General features: G+C 39.0%; 2 protein-coding genes across 2 annotated transcripts in view; one reads left to right on the top strand and one right to left on the bottom strand.

Annotated features, from left to right (window-relative positions):
- stx8 (syntaxin 8) overlaps nucleotides 1-8,794 on the top strand; it is a 45,868-nt gene extending 37,074 nt beyond the window's left edge. The window contains exon 9 of the transcript XR_015095796.1: nucleotides 7,822-8,794. The gene's annotated coding sequence lies outside the window, so the exon portion shown is untranslated. The remainder of the gene's footprint in view (nucleotides 1-7,821) is intronic.
- The window catches only part of ntn1a (netrin 1a), a 48,083-nt gene that overhangs the window by 9,308 nt on the left and 20,167 nt on the right, over nucleotides 1-18,608 (bottom strand). The window contains exons 2-4 of the mRNA XM_086082597.1: nucleotides 12,647-12,835; nucleotides 7,709-7,858; nucleotides 5,505-5,558 (exon numbers count right to left, since the gene is read on the bottom strand). Of these exons, the coding sequence (XP_085938723.1) occupies nucleotides 5,505-5,558; nucleotides 7,709-7,858; nucleotides 12,647-12,835 (393 nt within the window). The remainder of the gene's footprint in view (nucleotides 1-5,504; nucleotides 5,559-7,708; nucleotides 7,859-12,646; nucleotides 12,836-18,608) is intronic.

The raw sequence follows: 18,608 nt of genomic DNA, 5'->3' as shown, positions 1-18,608 counted from the left end.
AATACTGCTGCGAAACACTTTCAGCTGAATCGTTTTTATTACTGAGGCTAGTTACTGAAACAGCGTGTTCATGTGTTCTTCGGTGTGTTAGCTGGCCACTTCCTGGTTCTTGGTGAATGGTTTGTAATTCTGAGGGTTGGGGAGGGGGGGGGGGGGTGTTAATGGTTCCTTCCTACTTAAATGGCAAAAAGCAAATCAATGACTTTATTCGGATGTTGAATCGACTGCCGTTTTTGTTGACCTGTTTGCGTTGTTGGTTAGCAGTTAGCTACTTGGAAAATGCTAATCATTTCATCAAATCACTTTCCTAAAAGGTACGTGACATTTGGACTGTATCAGTTCTAGTTTGGCTCAAAAAGGCGAGAAAAAAAAAGTAACAAAAAATCAAAACAGAAATGATTCTTTGACAGTAGTGAGAAAAAAATGTGAAAATCAATATTAGGGTTTGTCCGTCCGTCCATTTCTGAGTTAGCAGGCTACTTCCTGTCTCATGAAGAATGGCCCCGATACTGCCATTAAAACAGTGGTATCGGTGAGTACTAACAAGTAAGATGCCGATACTATTAATTCTAACACTAATACAGGACTTTGGATGCAGCATCTTGTGTCCTGCTCATGCACGACATTCACTGATGTATGACATGTTCACTGCATGCCGAGCTAAGATATCCTATTGGCTTTTGAATGCTCTGAACCAATGGCAGGACAGCTTTTTCAAGTTGAGAAAAAAAAACATAGGTATCGGTATGGTATCGGCATCCGATACTGCAAAGCTGGGAATCGGGGGCCAAAAACAATAATCAAATACATATCTTTAAAAATACATACTTATGAGCTGATATGTCATCATGTTTTTGTAAACTTATAACCCAGAAATGTGACCCAACACAAACAACCCAGAAACTGTTTTTAGAGTGTAGTGACTTCCAACCACCGTAATACTGCAAAGGACCACATGCAGTTGGTGCGTACTATATTTACAATCTCATCAATAATAATTGTGCTTCACTTAACAAAAATCTTTTTTGGTAATCTGCTCCATTGTTTATAAATATATATTCACCTTACACCTTTAGGGGGAGCTGCAGAGCCCTCGTTTGTTCCTTTCCCGCCGCTTTGGCAAACCGCAGCAGAGTACACAAGTGTATCTCATGTGCATATTGAGTAGGGAGATGCATATTAAGTTGACTCGGCGGTGCGAATGTGAGGAGGTGTGACCGAGAGCCCAGGAGGAGGCCTTTCTCCCCTCAGCACACTGATGGGCAAAACAAAGTGTGGCAAATAAAAGCGTGTCATTAGATTAGGGCGCCCAGTGTGCTGGCCTGCTCCGAGCTCCTCTGCTTTGCACTGTTTACACTTCATTTGGATGGCATCCAGACAACACGGGAGGGAACGAAAAAGCATCCACAAGTGGATTTTACCACCTGTTTTTAATTAACTCATTCACTGCCACTGACGGCTATAAACGTCAAAAGATTCATTTGAACTATTTCTATTAGTTTACTTTTTTTCCCCACTTTTGTTAACAAGAGAATGAAAAGCTAGACATTTTTTTTTAAAATCTTTTTTTTTTAAAGAAAAGAGTATTAAAAATTAGGGGCGTCAGGCGATCAAATTATTAGTAATTGTAATTAATCGCATGATTTCAATAGTTAACTCACGATTAATCAGAAATTTTAGATCTGTTCTAAATGTACAATAATTTTCTTCTAGGTTTTCATACTCTTATTAAAAAAGTGGAAAAAAAGGTTAAACAAATATAAATAGTTCAAATGACTTTTTGACGTCTATAGCCATCAATGGCAGTGAACGAGTTAACCTTGCAGATTATAGTCATATTTAAAGGAGATTTGGGAACCTGAACATACAGGAATTGAGCAGTATTTCATATTTACAAACTGATGTAGCAATGTGTCCGTTTTTGTTTTTTATCAGCCAATTGGAGGGCAATATATCTTCAAAATATTTGGAAGCGAAATATTGGGGGGGAATTAATATTCACTCCGTTAGGCCCTCTCGTCGGCTCCCCAAATATGCGACCTACCTTCTCCTCGCCATCCAGCTGAGGTGCACGGAGTCACCTGCCAAACAGCTGTCACACTAAACCTCAAACATGCACTTGCATGAGCAAACTATCTTTTGACACTCTGTCATTGATTTCTCCATCAACACAGGCTTTTCTCTGGCTTTTTTTTTTGTTGATCTTTACCTTGGATGAATCAAAATTTCAAAAATCACACTAGTTATAGCTACTTCTTGTTCATTGACAAGTCTTGGAAAATTCAGAATAATTCTGCTCGCATTTCGACCCCACCATATTATCGTCGATGCAATTATTAAATTTAAATTTAAAAGTTCCACAATGGCAATTTTTCAAAGGAGGCTACATTGAAAATAACCACCCAAAAAATTGTAACGCTATTCAAATTAGGGGTGTCAGGCGATTACGTTTTCTAATCATAATTAATCGCATGACTTCAATAGTTAACACACAATTAATTGCAAATTTTATATCTGTTCTAAATGTACAATAATTCCCCCCCCCCCCTAAATTTCCATACTCTTGTTAACATACAAGTGGATTTTTTTTAAACTAATAGAAATTGGAAGTTTGGCTGAAATTAGTCATTGATACGATAATTTTGTGTTAATTCATAAAATTGAGTTAAAATTAAAAAGATGGACTGTACTATAAAAAACGAGTGTGATACTGATTTGTGTTGAGGTTATTTTTCTGCCACTAGATGGCGTAATTGCATTTGTTAGACGTTGGCGACAGCTCAGTGCATTTTTCTTTTCATATTAAAAGAAGTAACTTGTGAAATTCCTCACATTGTTAAAATGGTAAAATACAAACACTTGACCCCAGTCTCCATAAATATATGCATCATGATTATATTTATTACTGATACATTTTTTAACGTGCTGCGTTGCCGCTGGAATTCCCCCAGTACAGGCTTTCCAAGTAAGGGGCGGTCAATAATTGCGCGTTAAAAAAAAATAGTAAAAAGTTTACATTTTATTCTCATTTATGTATGCCAAAAAACATTCTTAAAAATATAGTCACAACTTGCATGTAAAATTTATTATTTCAACTTTTTGTATTTTTAATGTGGCATCATATGTTATGATGAATAGCAGCTTGTATATTGACATATAATGCAGCGGGTATGAACCCTGAAATTTTGCTTACCACCGGTTTATGAAAATACGTCAAATGATATCACAGCTGTTCAAAAAGTAGCACCAATACAGTCAACATTTCAGCTCAAAATGTAAACGCATGAGTTGGACCCGCAAACCCTGGCACGTCATGACATGTCAGCTTTGCCATCTGCTCAAATTCAAACAGAAACTCTGAGGAGGGAAGCCCTGCCATTCCCCGCCATCATTAGATGATCTCTAACGACGTGCTCCAACGTCATTAAAAAGTCTCCTGCAGGCCGTTTTTTCATGAAACTTCTCATCAACGGATCCATAGTAGGACACGCTTTCGGCTACAAGAAACAACGCATATAAAAAGTATACACACCCCTGTTTAATTGTTTTGTTTTTGTGATATGAAAAATGACACGAAGATAAATCATTTCAACTCTTCATTTCAAGATGCTAAGTCAAAAATTAAACTGAGAATTACTTACAACAATTCCAAAGGTGCATGGGCTCGTGACAAAAGGGGCCCTGGAGAAACTCCAGATATATTCCCTCTCGGCACAACACACACACACACTCGCATTCTGCCACGTCAAAGACAAAGCGTGAAACAGACGGAGATGGAAGATGGAAAAAAGAAAGCGGGAAAGAAAAGAAGTGGAGGGGGGGTGTGAGCGAGGTGTGGGGGGTTGTTAGGCAGTGACTGTGCTGTCAATCAAAGCTGTCCCGGAGGAGCTTGCCGGTCCAACTACACACTTCAGGCCTCCTGCCACTGGCATGCGTGCAGCATGAATCACCCGATTTACACTCAACACAAAATTCTTCAATGGACATTATTTCTATTTGTCCACTTTTGTTGAAGCTATAATACTGTACGTTAGCATTTTGTATATAAAATGTCCAAAACCTTGATACTTGACTCACAGAGCAGTTAATATTTTGTCCAGAAAGAATTTGGTAACTTCATTATTTTTTCATGTACAATTAATACCTTTAAATGAAAATTTTTCCCACTTGCTGTCGACTGAAGATGACATAACCTGTGCTGAGGAAGTAGGTTACGACCAATCGGCTCAAGTTTGCTGACCAAACCCAAAAAACAGGTGAGCCGTGATTGGTCGTTACCTACTTCCTCAGCACAGGTGATGATGTCATCTTCAGTTGACAGGAAGTGGATTTTTTTTTAAAGGTTTTAATTGTACAAGAAAAATAATGAAGTTATCAAATTCATTCTGGACAAACTATTCACTTTTTGCTCCTGAAAATGGCTCAATGAGTCAAGTATCCCTTTAACTCATTCACTACCAGCCATTTTAACTGCCCCCGGCTGTTATACTGGATTTCGACAGATTATGCAAGGCCCGCAGAATATTGTGTTCTATTGCTATAAAAGCATGGAACTTACCAAAAGAAAGATTAGAGTCTCTTCTTTCATCAGTTTCCGTCTTGCAGCAATTAGCATTAGAATATAGCTTTCATCATTATTCACAAATCCATTTAGAACTGTGAGTGAATGAGTTTTTTTCAACATGGCCCTGGTTGATCTCTTTTGCTCTGCTACCACCTACTGGCCGTTTGTGTAATAACTACAATTTCTTCAAATGTTATTTGCAGTTGAGAGGCTGCATCAAAGCCTTCTGTATGCTCTAGCATTAAAAAACAACAACAACATTAAAACGTATAAATACGTCTTTGGGACACAAACCATTGAAAATAGAACGTATTTCTACGTTTTGGGGAGCAAATGAGTAAGTTGAAAATAAATGTTAGTTAATTATTAGCTGAAAATATATAACATTAATTTCTCTAGGAAGAATCAAGTTTAAAGTTGGCTGATAAAATATGTTATAGCATATTATAATTTAAGTGTAAAATTTAGTTTAAAAAGTTGGAAATAAAATATCCGTTAATTATTATAAAAAAATTATATCACCAGTGAAAAGCATGTTTAAAGCTGGCGAATGCTAATACAGTGTGCTATAATTTTTGTATAATTTTGTTCCCTTGCTATAACGCTGTTCACTTTTCAGGCCTCGCTGTTTTGTGGATTTCTTTCAGTGCAATTTTGCATGCATTTTTTTATAGTAATGTACCGATATTGTGCAATTTATGAACATTGTGAATGTTTAAACAAGACAGAGATGTGAGAAAATGTAAATGCCTCGATGCGAAAAGTGTATCAACTGTGTGGTAAAACGGTCCCCAGCGAAAAATGAGGGAACAATTTGTCCAAATATATTTTGGACCAATGCATCTATTGCATAAGAAGGCATGTCCATATTTTGTGTCTCCAAGGCATGTTCCAGTCAGTGTGTGGCATGTCAATAGTTCACAGTCGCCGTTTAGCTCACCTGAGGGCTCTTCGGTGCTGCTGGCTGCTGTCGTAGGCGGTGTCACTGGAATCTCTGCTCACAAGCGCACGCACACACAAACACAACGATCAAAGCCCTCATATTGTGTGAATAAGAAGTACAAAACAGATTGCAAAAAATATATATAGCATACTAACGCAAGGGGCTGCCACTTTGATTGGCCATGACTAAATTTGGATGTGACCACACCCACAGCGGCGCAGCCTCTTGAAGATCCGCCGGCCTAACTAACCATTTTACTTCCACTGGCCCTTGCAATTCTATTTTGCGTTGACATTGAAAGGAAGCATGCGTGGCCCTCTTATCTACAAAGGAGCTCCGTGCTGGAGCAGATAGGAACAGGAAGAAAAGGTCCAAGCTGTGAAACCGCAGCCATCAAAGTGTGTAGGAAGAGAAAGAGTAGCCAAGCAGCTGCGCGCAGGTGAACGCAACCTCGATTTTGATCAGACATGAATGTGATGATTCATCTTGAAGATATGAGGTCTTATGTCAAACATGGCTTTCAGTTGATTACTTGATAAAAAAAAAAAAAGGGGTGTCAAACATCAGGATTCAGACAATTGACACGACTCGACTTTTAGCTTACAAATAAATCACATTCATTGGTTGATTGTTTTTAGTCAAGAGTCGCATGCTGGCCTTCTGCTATTTTGACAGTTTGTAATTGCAGGAAATGTTAAATAATCAGTCTATGATTGTGCGTTGATAAGGTCTCTTGAGTGTCAATTTGGCCCAAAGCAAATGTGGTCATCAAATCAGATTCATATGAAGTTTTTGTTGTGTTTTTTTTTTAAAGTTGGATTTTTTTGGGGAAGTCAATTTGTGTTTTAAGAGAACAAATTTATAAGTTTACATTAAAATGTAAGATTTTTTCCCCCTCAGGAAAAATCAAAAACAATGTAAACTTTTTTTTCGATAAAAAGTCAGGAATTTTTCATTTCTGTGGAAAACAAAGGGTTTGTTATACATGAAGGGAACCTCCCTTTCTCTCCTTTTTAATTTAGATAAATAAATAAAATAAAAGTCATAATATTAGAAGAGAAGTCAAAATTTATATTTTAAGCCTAATTTTATTGCATGGAATATTAAGTCAAAGCAGTATTTTTTCCATAGTAAATCCATTTCAATAATAAGTCGAGTCAATGTTATTTATGTAGCACCTAAATATGCAAATAAACAACTAAAAGCCCTGCGATTGGCTGGCAACCAGTACAGGGTGTACCCCGCCTACTGCCCGAAGCCAGCTGGGATAGGCTCCAGCAACCCCCGTGACCCTTGTGAGGACAAGTGGTACAGAAAATGGATGGATGGATGGACAACTAAAAGTGCTTTACAAATTCAAAAAATAAAAAATAAAGCTAGGTCATCGGAAAAACTTGTGTAGAATCTTAATTTTAAAATGGCAAAAAAAGTTGCTTGATTAAAAATATTTTTTATTTTATTATACATTTATTTATTTTATTTATTTATTTTTATAGCCATTATTTGTAAAGCAATGACGTTAACTTTAATTATTATTTTTTTTTAATAAAAAGTCCTAATTGGGAGCAAAAGTCGTAATTTAGTAAGCTTTATTTCTCCAGAAGTAAAAAAAAAGAGATTGTATAAAATAATGAACGATTTTTTTTATTTTTCTAGAATGTTTATTTACATTTTTTTTTAAATAGCGCAAAAAAAAGGTTATTTATGGGAATAAAGGCTGTTTTAAATTGTATTTAACATGAATAAAGTGGTCAAAGGAAAGTAGATATCATGAATGTGAAGGTGAATGATGTGGATTAACTAAAAAATTCTTAATTTGATGAGAATAAAGCTGGAAATAATTTTAACAAAGAAAAAAGATTCTTGAAAAATACATCATTTTGAGGGAGTAAGCTTTATTTAATGTGTATTTTTGTTATGTGATATCAGGATTTTTGACTCCACCTCTTAAAAATATTATTTTATAAAATATTTTATTTTCTCAATATTATTACTTCATTCCCATAACCCTACAACTCTTTTCTCGTCATTATTATTATTATTTTTGTGTGTGGCAGTAATCCCCTTAGTAGATTTATGTTAAGCTAATTGACGTGTGTATCACATTTCCTGTTTTCCAGTAACCTCACGTTCTAATCTGCATTTTCTGCTGTGGCCTGTCAAGAAGACAAATCAATAGTGTTAATAAAGACTTCACGTACTTATGCAGGGTGCGATGGGCGAGCGGCTCTGCTGGAAGCCTTTAGCGCAGCGGTTGCATGTGATACCGGTCACACCGTCTTTACAGGGACATTGTCCTGTGGTTTGGTTACAGGTTTTGCCGGCGGCACCCACGGGATGGCAATCGCATGCTGTGAGGGACACAGGAAGAAAAGGAGAGGCACAGTGAGTGGTCGCACACATGTGAGAGATCACACAATAAGAAAGTGCACTCGGGTGATGGCGTGGGCGGGGACAGAGGGACAGGTGGCAGAAAGGTGCATTCAATTAGTGGAAAACGGTCAACGGTCAAGTCGTCCTCGTCTCAGTTAAATCGTCCTAGTCTCAGTCAAGTCGTCTTCTTCTCAGTCAAGTCGTCCACGTCACAGTCAAGTCGACCACGTTCTGCCTAGTTGTCCGGTCCAGTCATGGCGACCGGCCTACTCTTGTCCAGTCCGGTCCCATCATGGCGACAAGCCTACTCTCATCCGGTCATGGCGTCCAGCCTACTTTTGTCCCGTCCAGTCCCGTCATAGCGACCAGCCTACTCTCGTCCAGTCCGGTCCCGTAATGGTGACCAGCCTACTCCCGTCCCGTAATGGCGACCGGCCTACTCTCGTCCCGTCCCGTCCCGTAATGGTGACCAGCCTACTCCCGTCCCGTAATGGCGACCGGCCTACTCTCGTCCCGTCCCGTCCCGTAATGGCGACCAGCCTACTCTCGTCCCGTCCTGTCCCGTAATGGCGACCGGCCTACTCTCGTCCCGTCCCGTCCCGTAATGGTGACCAGCCTACTCCCGTCCCGTAATGGCGACCAGCCTACTCTCGTCCCGTCCTGTCCCGTAATGGCGACCGGCCTACTCTCGTCCCGTCCCGTCCCGTAATGGTGACCAGCCTACTCCCGTCCCGTAATGGCGACCAGCCTACTCTCGTCCCGTCCTGTCCCGTCATGGCGACAAGCCTACTCTCGTCCGGTCATGGCGTCCAGCCTACTTTTGTCCCGTCCAGTCCCATGGCGACCAGCCTACTCTCGTCCAGTCCGGTCCCGTAATGGCGACCAGCCTACTCTCGTCCCGTCTACTCTCGGTCATTTGTCTACTCACCTTACCTTCTACGTATCAATAAAGTTCCTCATATTGCCCTTCATTCCTGTCTCGCTGTTGTCTTTCCTTGCATTTGGGTCCACCATTTTGCAACCATTCACACCCATTGTGACAGTTTCGTTTTTGTTTAGTTATTTAAAAAAAGGGGTGGGGGAGATTGATGTACTCAACTTTTTTAAATTGATTATGTTACCGGTTCTGTCATTGCTTATGTCTTTTTTTTGATTGAACACAGAAGACAATCTTCTGCAATTCTTTAATCGATTAGTTGATTAATCGATCCATTTTGACAGCTCTAGTTGCCATATTCATACAAATATGGTGTCTTTCTTCAACAAAATCATAATTTGTAATGAATAAAGTCACATTTCACAAAGAAAACAAGTTTGCAGTCGTAAGTAAAGCGTTGAAAGTTGCCTGGTCTTCTTAGAAGCTAACCAGAATCTGAAATGAATTTGCCCGCTTGTTCAGGAAGTGTGTTTGTTTGAATGCGTGCAACAAGCAAGGACAAACCTAATCGCCTGTTTGTGATTAAAGCGTCATTTACGCTTCCTCACTGACCGATTGACTTGGAAGCGCATGTGCTTGGGGAATGTCATCATTTTCCAAATGTTGCGCATTCAAGTCCAACACTGATTTATGGAAACGAGTCGTTTGCTGTTTGTAAATTTAATTTGAAACAAAGAGTGTTGAGCAGAGCGCTCTCCATTTTGTTGGACACTCACTTTTATCTCTAGCGCGTGTCGTTGAGCTCCTGTTTCTAACCTTATCTCCACCCCACGCGTGGCTACTCGTTCTGTTCACGCGTCTTATCAACTTCTTAAGTCTGCTTTTGTACCTTTTAGCATTTTTTATCAGGCCAACGCGTCACATCTATCATTGCTGAGTTGCGTCTATCTGGGCTCGAGGACACGTATGCACAAATGGTCCCCCAAGCAAGCGTGCATGCCCGTCCAGCACCTTCTTCAGGCCTGTAAATTCAGACAAACGTCAGCCGGATACGAGCCGCGTGCATTCCTCCTTGGGGTTTTCCGTTTAGTTATGGTTCTATCGTAAAGGACCTCGGCTCGGTTGAGGCCAGAGTCCACTTCCCCTGATGGATGCGCTGTGTGGTTGCGTGACAAATTGAACGACTCTCTGGCAGGCACCTTTTGGACAAATGACCGACGTACTTGGGGGGGGGGATGTTGAGCGAGCCTTTCTGCTTTAAGTGCGTGTCCACTTAGCGCTTAAGTGGCTGTGTGCTCAGCTTCATGGCCACTCCAGATGGATTAGGCAGATACCGAGCCAAGACGGTGGCCTGTCTAACTCTCCTAAAGTGATCAGACTTGAACGATCAGATGAAAACAACAAACAAACAAAATAATACGCTTCAATATATTCCCAGTGGAAGTTTTCAACTTCAACGCGCGACTTCCATCGTTTGTTGACGTCAAACGGATGCAAAGCGATATGGATTTGTTCACACTTTTGGTCAGCGAATGCGAAGAAGTGTACACACGTTTGGAGTGTGAGCCGCCGCTCTCTCATAATGACCTCCGATGGGAATGAGCGATGGTCCTAAGAGTTCATAAATAAGCAAACCTCTCATTTGCTGTCACCGCCCGGGGGAGCGGACACACATTGCTTACTGCGCTGCGAGCCACACTCAACTATGCTGACATAAAGACAACCCATAAAAGGTGTTCACATTTTGTGCGCGTGCGCGTGTTAGTGCGAGAGGGACACACCACATCTGTGATTCAGTTGTTTGATTTGGCCGCCGAAGGAACAGTCCATGCTTCCTATCTGTTGTCGTCTCAGGCTAATTAGCACACATCCACCCATTTGAAGCCTCTGTTGATGTAATCGAATATGTCAGCGTAACTTGGAAAATGTTAGTATTTGATTACGCATGAGTGCGCAGGTGGGAGGTCCAAACCCCTCTAGATCATTACGCACATTTAATGGAACAAAATGAGCGGACAACTTTATAGAAGTCTGTGGAATATACTGCATATATTATCCATCCATCCATCTAGGCTAGCTAGCTAGGTAGTGTGTAAACACTCAAGTTTTATTCTATCTATCTATCTATCTATCTATCTATCTATCTATCTATCTATCTATCTATCTATCTATCTATCTATCTATCTATCTATCTATCTATCTATCTATCTATCTATCTATCTATCTATCTATCTATCTATCTATCTATCTATCTATCTATCTATCTATCTATCTATCTATCTATCTATCTATCTATCTATCTATCTATCCAGGCTAGCTAGCTAGCTAGCTAGGGTTTAAATGTTATTCTATCTATCTATATATCTATCCATCCATCCATCCATCCAGGCTAGCTAGCTAGCTAGGGTTTAAGTGTTATTCCATCTATCCATCTATCTGTATATCTATCTAGCTATCCAGGCTAGCTAGCTAGCTAGCTAGCTAGGGTTTAAGTGTTATTCTATGTATCTATCTATCCATCCATCCATCCATCCAGCAAGCATGGTTGCATAGAGACGAACCAAGTTCCCGAACAAGCCTTTCGACGTTTGCGTCTCCTACAAATACAGACCCAATCGGATCACGGCCGGCAACTCATGAAAACTATTTGCAGAACCCGAACACTGCGCGGCGCAAGAAAATAGTTGTGTGTTATTGACACTAAAGCACAAAAGAACGGAAAACATCTCGGCCGAACTTCCACGTGAAGCTTTTCGCAGAGGCCTGTCTGAGGTCTGTCACTGCCGACGTGTTTATTTACTCACTCCCTGTTGAGTGATGTGGGAAAACGTGGGCTTAAGCTGTCATCACGCGGCCGATATTTCCACGCGTGAGTATAACATTTTGGAGCGCGTGGCTTGTTTGGGCAGGGATTACGCTGCTGTTATTTTTACCTGCAGCTACGGCAAAGGTGAGAAAACTCACTTTGACGCTCGTGAGCTCGGCTGAGGTTTGACGGCATTAAGCGGCGAGCGCACCTGCGCAGGGGCGTGTTCGCACCACCTCCGCCGCCCTCCATTCCTTCCTATCTTTCACCCTCACGACTGACCTCCCGCTTGCTGCGCCGATCACTTCACACCTCGCCTCTGTTTGCTTTGCTTGTCCTGTCAACCCTTCGCCTCCCCTCGAATTAAGCCAAATAACTCAGTGTCAAAAGAGGGAACACCCACTACACCGCCCTCGCTTCACCATCCCCGCAGACCTCCAACTCATCTCCGCTGACAGAGGACGATGGGGGCGAAACAAGGCTCAGGAATGTTGAGACGCCGCGCTTCCTCCCCCATTTCCTGTCATTAATCTAAAATGCTAGAACAGCAGTACCCAAACACGGGGCCGCGGACCGTTACTGGTCCGTCACACACACACACACAAAGCAGGGTTATGATAGTTTGGGATCTTTCGTTATTGTAAGTTTTTATTTCATTTTGACTTTTGTTTTTCAAATTCAGTTGGTTTTAATTAGTTTTTAGGACAAATTCATAGGTTTTTTTTATTAGTTTTAGCATTAGTTTTATACTCTATTTTTATTTATTATTATTATTATATTTTATTATCTTATGTTTATTTTATTATTCTATTTTTATTTTATTCTCCATATGGAATATAACTAGAATTCTCAAAACGGCTGTTCGACCTTCCTTCTTCTGTACGGCCGAACACAATTTTTTATTTTTTAATATAATAAATCCCGAAACCCCTTATGAAATTCACTGGCAAAGAAGCTATGAGAGGTCGTTATTTATTTTTTTTGCCTTGTTTAAAAAAATAGTTGAATGTACGCCCTCCTGACAATCAAGTCCGCGCGCACACAGGCCGCAGATGTGTTTTGTGATCAAGTGTGACGGCGTACCCTTGCAGGCTTTCCTGTGCGAGATGGGTTTGGACAGGTCCCGGTAGTAGCCCTCCTTGCAGTAGTGGCAATGTCGTCCGGCCGTGTTGTGGCGGCAGTTGAGGCACACGCCGCCGCTCTTCCTCCCCGATAGCTTGTACAGTTCCATGTTGAAGCGGCAGCGGCGGGCGTGCAGGTTGCAGTTGCAGGCTGCGGAAGTAAAAAAGCGAGTGAGTGGCATTCACCAACGCCTCAAGTCATTTTAGCGAGAAACAGGTGCGATGCAGTCATATAATAAGAGCGGTGTCAAAATAAACTACTATAAAATAAAACACCATACAGCACAATACTAGGGCCCGCTAGGCACCGACTGATCAAATTTGGCGATATTAGCCGTTTTAAAATAGTCCAAAATTGCCCCCAATTTTTTTAAATCAATTTTACTGATGCTTTCTTTTATTTCTTTATTTTATTTTTTTATTTTTACAGATAAACACATCTTACACACAAGACAAAGATAATGGCATTCAACCCCCACCCCAAACAAAATAAATCAATCAATGAATAATTGGTCAATGCCAATTTTCCATGTATTGTAAGGTTAAATAATAATGGACAAAGTAATGTAAAACAGTTTAATGTTCCGCCTGTAATTGTTGTAAGGGTTGAAGGACCCCAAAAAAGAAAATATTCTTTGTTTAAATTAATTGGTTATCAGAATTGTATTCTGCAAAATGTGACACATTAAAATGCATTGAATTTTATTGTATTTTTTTAAACATTTTATTTCAGACCCATATAAATAGGAAAATGAACACAACATGAAATAAACGTAAATAAATAAACATAAATAAAAATATGAAGCTAAAAATAACAAAAAATACATAAAAAATGTCAAATCAATGTAATTTAACTGTTTTACTTTGTTATTTTTTGCAATTATTGTCAAAGCCAAAAAACACATGACACATACAACATATAGCACAGCATAAAATAAAGACACTAAAATAAATGTACTTGGGGTTTTTTCCCAATTTATTTGGACCCATTAAGAAAGAAAAATAGAAAAAGTAAATTCTCTGTTTATTCAAATAAATTCAAAGCCTTATAATCCTATAATTTGTCCATTGGAGACTTTAGTACTTGTCCTCATTTTGGCCACGAGTGAGCTGGAACAGATTCCAGCTCACTCATTATGAGCCCTGCCTTCATCTAGCTACACTCCGAATATTAATGTTGTTGCTTAGGTAATTTGCAGCACCCAATGCAGAAATCAAAGGTCCTACTTGGTCAAAACATCATATAAAAAACATACCTTCTCAAATATTAAATGAACTTCTCATGTTACTCCGCCTTGGCCATAAAATCTGTTGCAGTGACTTTGCCGTAGAATCACACTTTTGTGGTGACTTGAGATACTGAACTGACCCGACTTGACTGAGTTTTTCAAAATACAAGCTGTATGGTGCCAGTGAACTCAACTCACTTCACATTAAGTAAAACTTAATGGCAACTAGTGAGCAATTCTACCAAAAAGAGGCTTCAAGCTGTTTAATGCCATTGCTCGTTTTATATTTAGAACAATCAAACACGTGCCTAAAGGCTCTACAAGCACAATGCTAACATAGTTTTTAGTTTTAGCTTATTTTATTTCTTGTTTAGTGTCATGCACGGTAGTGAGCCCACATGGGCTTATAATACACAAAATCGGCAGACATTCACAATTATATCAAACATACAATGGAAATTGCCAATGACATGCTAATAGTTAGCATCTATGTCGCATTTTGGAACCCCTTTAATGAATATTCGAACGCAAAATGCTGTAACAGATGTAGAGATATAACAATAATCAATACAACAATAACAATAATCTGCTGGTGGACTTAATAAAGGAAAGTGTGTCAGCCTCATTCTGTTGCCACAACGTCATAAATCTGCTCAATTAAAGACCCTGTAAAGTGAATAAAGAGATTTGTTTCTTAATTCATTATGCATGTTGACAGATAAAAACGTACAAAGACTACAAATTATGTTGTGTTGAATTGTTTAGATACCGTAACAGTAATTCACATGAGTTGCTCTCCCCGACTTTATAACATCTTCAGCGGTTATCGGAAATTGCGAGTTTCTTAGTCTTAATTACTTGGCCCATTTCGACCACTTCACTGTTGCTGTTAGCTAGCTACCTAGCTTTGCTTACACGAGCTAGCTATGCTTTGTCTTAAATAGCTAGTAAGAAGTAAGACTGAACTACTACATATTCTGCAACACCCGCAGATGAGCTATTCGTTTGTCAGTCAAGTTGTGCTAGCTGGTGGCTAGCACCTCTCGTTGTAGCATGGAGCCCCAAGATGCCCCCGGTGGAATATATTCCAACTAACGGAGGCTTTAAATTCATATATATTCGCTGCTCAAACATGAATGGATATTTCCTCATTTATCCTCCAGTGTGTTTAGTGGTTTTTGCCTTTTTTTGTTTAACAGTGCGTACAGCTTTGATTTTGTTTTTGTACCATATATAGTGATTTGGTCTGTGTGAATGAAGCTCTCGATTTTGTCTCGCAAATCCAAATCAATGCAAAATTTACAAAGGTAATGTACGCCGTTAAGACAAGTGTTTCCATAAGCAGCATTTGTGGTTATATAAACACAACGCAATAGTTCGCATTGCAGCACGTTAACCACAAAACCTTCATTCAGTCACTTTTTGGACTCCCAACCAGACATCCTTAATCCGCACAGGCCGCGAGACAACGCAGGCCTAATGTTTAGACATCTTTGAGATAATCTGTGACACGGTGTTGAAAAGAATTGAACATCCAAGACGGCCGTCTGTAAGACGCAGCTGGCGCAAAATCACCGCTGAACCTGTCTGCAGGTGATCACTGGGCAAGGATCAGACTCGTACCCGCAGACGCGCTTTTGTTACAACACTGTTTCCCGCCAGCACATCATCGGTGAGGGTGACACGCTCGGTCTGAGAGGCATGCTGCTTCTTGTAAAGAAGTCCCACGTGCTCGCTTCCAGAAGATCCGTCGTGGAGTCGCGACTGACAAACGGCAACCTTTTTTTGCGCCGTCAATGTGGGTGTGATTCACAAAATAAATAAATAATAAATAAATAAATCATGGCGTAGTTTAGTTTTCAATATTTTCATATATTTACATCACAGTTTTACGTATTTTAAATGCAGTGGATTTACTAATGCTGAATATGCAAAGCCGGCTATGTGAACTACTGCATTACTGACGGCACTTTTGACAGGTGGACCCACTCGAGTTCTAAAGTTGCTTGGTGGAAATAAGGTGTGCTTGTGAGATTCACAGAGACATTGTTATTTTTGGCATGAACAAAGGTGTATTGAGTGTTCAAACCACCCGAGACATTACGTCAACGCGGCGTATTAAATACATCCAATTATGTCTTCATTGGTAAGACTGTGGGAGTTCCACATATTCAGTTCCCCGCAGCGTACAGTAATGATGCAATTAGTTCTGCATCCAACAGTATAATGTACATAATCAACTCAAAACATAACATTGATATATATTTGTAGTTTAAAAGACACTAATATATATATATATATATATATTAGGGGTGTCAAAATGTGTGCATTAATTTAGAGTTAATTTCAAGTTTTCTTAACGCTGCAAAGAAACTTCACGCGTGATGACCGCCCCTTACTTTGAAAGCCTGTACTGAGGGAAGTCCAGCAGACCTGTCCATGTCAAAATTTAGCAGTAATAAATGTAATAATAATGCATATATTTGTGTTTTAAAATTTACAAAATGTGCAGAATTTCACAAGTTGCTTCATGTGAAAGATTAGATAGCTCTTAGTATGCAAAGAACCCAACATCTTACAAATGTAATTATGCCCTCTAGTGGCAGAAAAAGACCAACACAAATTAATATCACACTCGTTTTTTACAGTACAGTAAATCTTTTTAATTTTAACTCAATTTTATGAATTATCATGAAATTACTGTCAATGACTAAAAGATGCAGCCATATTTCTTTAGTTGAGCATTTTTTTCCACTTTTATGTTAACAAGATTATGAAAACTTTTTTAAATAAAATTATTTAATTGTACATTTAGAACAGATATAAAATTGTGATTAATCGTGAGTTAACTAAGTCATGCGATTAAGTACGATTGAAAAAATGTATTGCTTGACACCTCTAATATATATATATATATATATATATATATATATATATATATATATATATATATATATATATATATATATATATATATATATATATATATATATAATGAATTATTATGAAATTAATTTCAGTGACTAAAAGATGCAGCCATATTTCTTTAGTTGAGCATTTTTTTCCACTTTTATGTTAACAAGAGTATGAAAACTTTTGTTTTGTTTTTTAATTCTACATTTAGAACAGATATAAAATTGTGATTAATTAAGTCAACTATTGAAGTAATGCGATTAATTACAATTAAAAAATGTTGCTTGACACCCCTAATATATATATATATATATATATATATATCAACAAAACACCTGCCTAGCTTAGACCAGATGGGTTAGCCCTGTTTTTCATTCATCAACATGCAGCCAGCTCTGACTCCTTTAGCACACTTCCTATTGAATTAGCTTAACGATGGTTTTCAACAGCGCCTTCAACACGCTCCGCAACTAATTGAAAAGACTGCAAAAACAAAGCAAACAAAACAAGAACCTGGACCAACTATCACTGCCAAGTGTCAAATTTTACGGGAAACTGGTACGCTTATCGGGTAGTTTGTGTTTACTGCGAATCCTCGGGAAGCATGTTTTTGCCGGGAAAAAGCTGGCTAATGAGCGTCTTTCCCAGCCTCTGCCGAGTGACCTCAGCCTCGGAGCGGCCTTGCCTCTCTACTAATTAGAGGCACGTTCAAGCCGCAGAGCCGGAGGTTGAGGTTAAGCTCATCACGCCCGCGATAACACCGCTAATTTAGCCACGTCGGTCGCGGCCGCAAATTGTTGTAAAGTGACACTTTTGCTAAAACGTCCGCAAACTGGCTTCACTTAAATATGTAAACAGGCCATTTGTTGTCTTTTGGATTATTAAAAAAAAAAAAAAAAAGACACGTTAAGGGGGCAGCAAGTCAGGGAAGTCGCTAGCGCTAACACAACATGAGCGGTGGTCTGGCTGGTCCAATATTTTACTGTAAATGACGAGAGTAGGCATCCTTTTCCCTTTTAGAGTTCATATTAGCACATACCAACATTGCATTGTTTCCTTAAATATGTCAACCATGCACATTCTTGCACAAGCTGACACTTAAGATTTGAGAAGGATTATTTAATAACTCATCCAAATTTAAATCAATGTGTTTTGTTCATACAAAATAGGTAGAATTTTAATTGGTGTATACTGTATATACGTAATTGCACTGATATTATTGCATTGCATTCCTGAGAAATAAAATGATGGCGCATGATTAAATTAACTGTAAAAAAAATATTTTTTATTAAGCAGATTGTCCTGCACATTGATCTTATTGTATATTTAAACAAATAATAATTTTAAGTTTAATTTTGCCTGTCCGTGCTCTCTAAAATTAGACTTCAACAGTCAACGCATATAATCACAATATAAATCTCTATCCTAATTACATGCTCGTTACAAGTTCGTTCGTAACTTTTGTAAAATCTCGGCTCAGTACTTTTAACAAAATATTTTTTTGCCAGAGTATTGCGACTTGGATTGGGACTCGGTATTGGCAGATACGTAAAAGAATGGCATCAAATAATTGAGTTGGGCCGATTTGAGTATTTCAATGTCAGAGTTGGAAAAACAGAGAGTTACAACGAGCAAATGGCACTGATTTGATGGAATGGACCTATTTATTGATTTTGTTTTATAATGACATCCTCATATATGAATTAGTACAAGAAGTCATACAGAATATTCATCAACTTGGCCCCAATAACAAATAATTTGCCGACATGCGCACTTCTGTTT

This window comes from Leptonotus elevatus, chromosome 8 (genome assembly GCF_054856555.1).
Source record: "Leptonotus elevatus isolate MCC_2025b chromosome 8, RoL_Lele_1.0, whole genome shotgun sequence".
NCBI lineage: Eukaryota > Metazoa > Chordata > Actinopteri > Syngnathiformes > Syngnathidae > Leptonotus > Leptonotus elevatus.
Note: the sequence above shows the minus strand (reverse complement) of the source record. Positions and strands in the feature narration are given on the sequence as shown.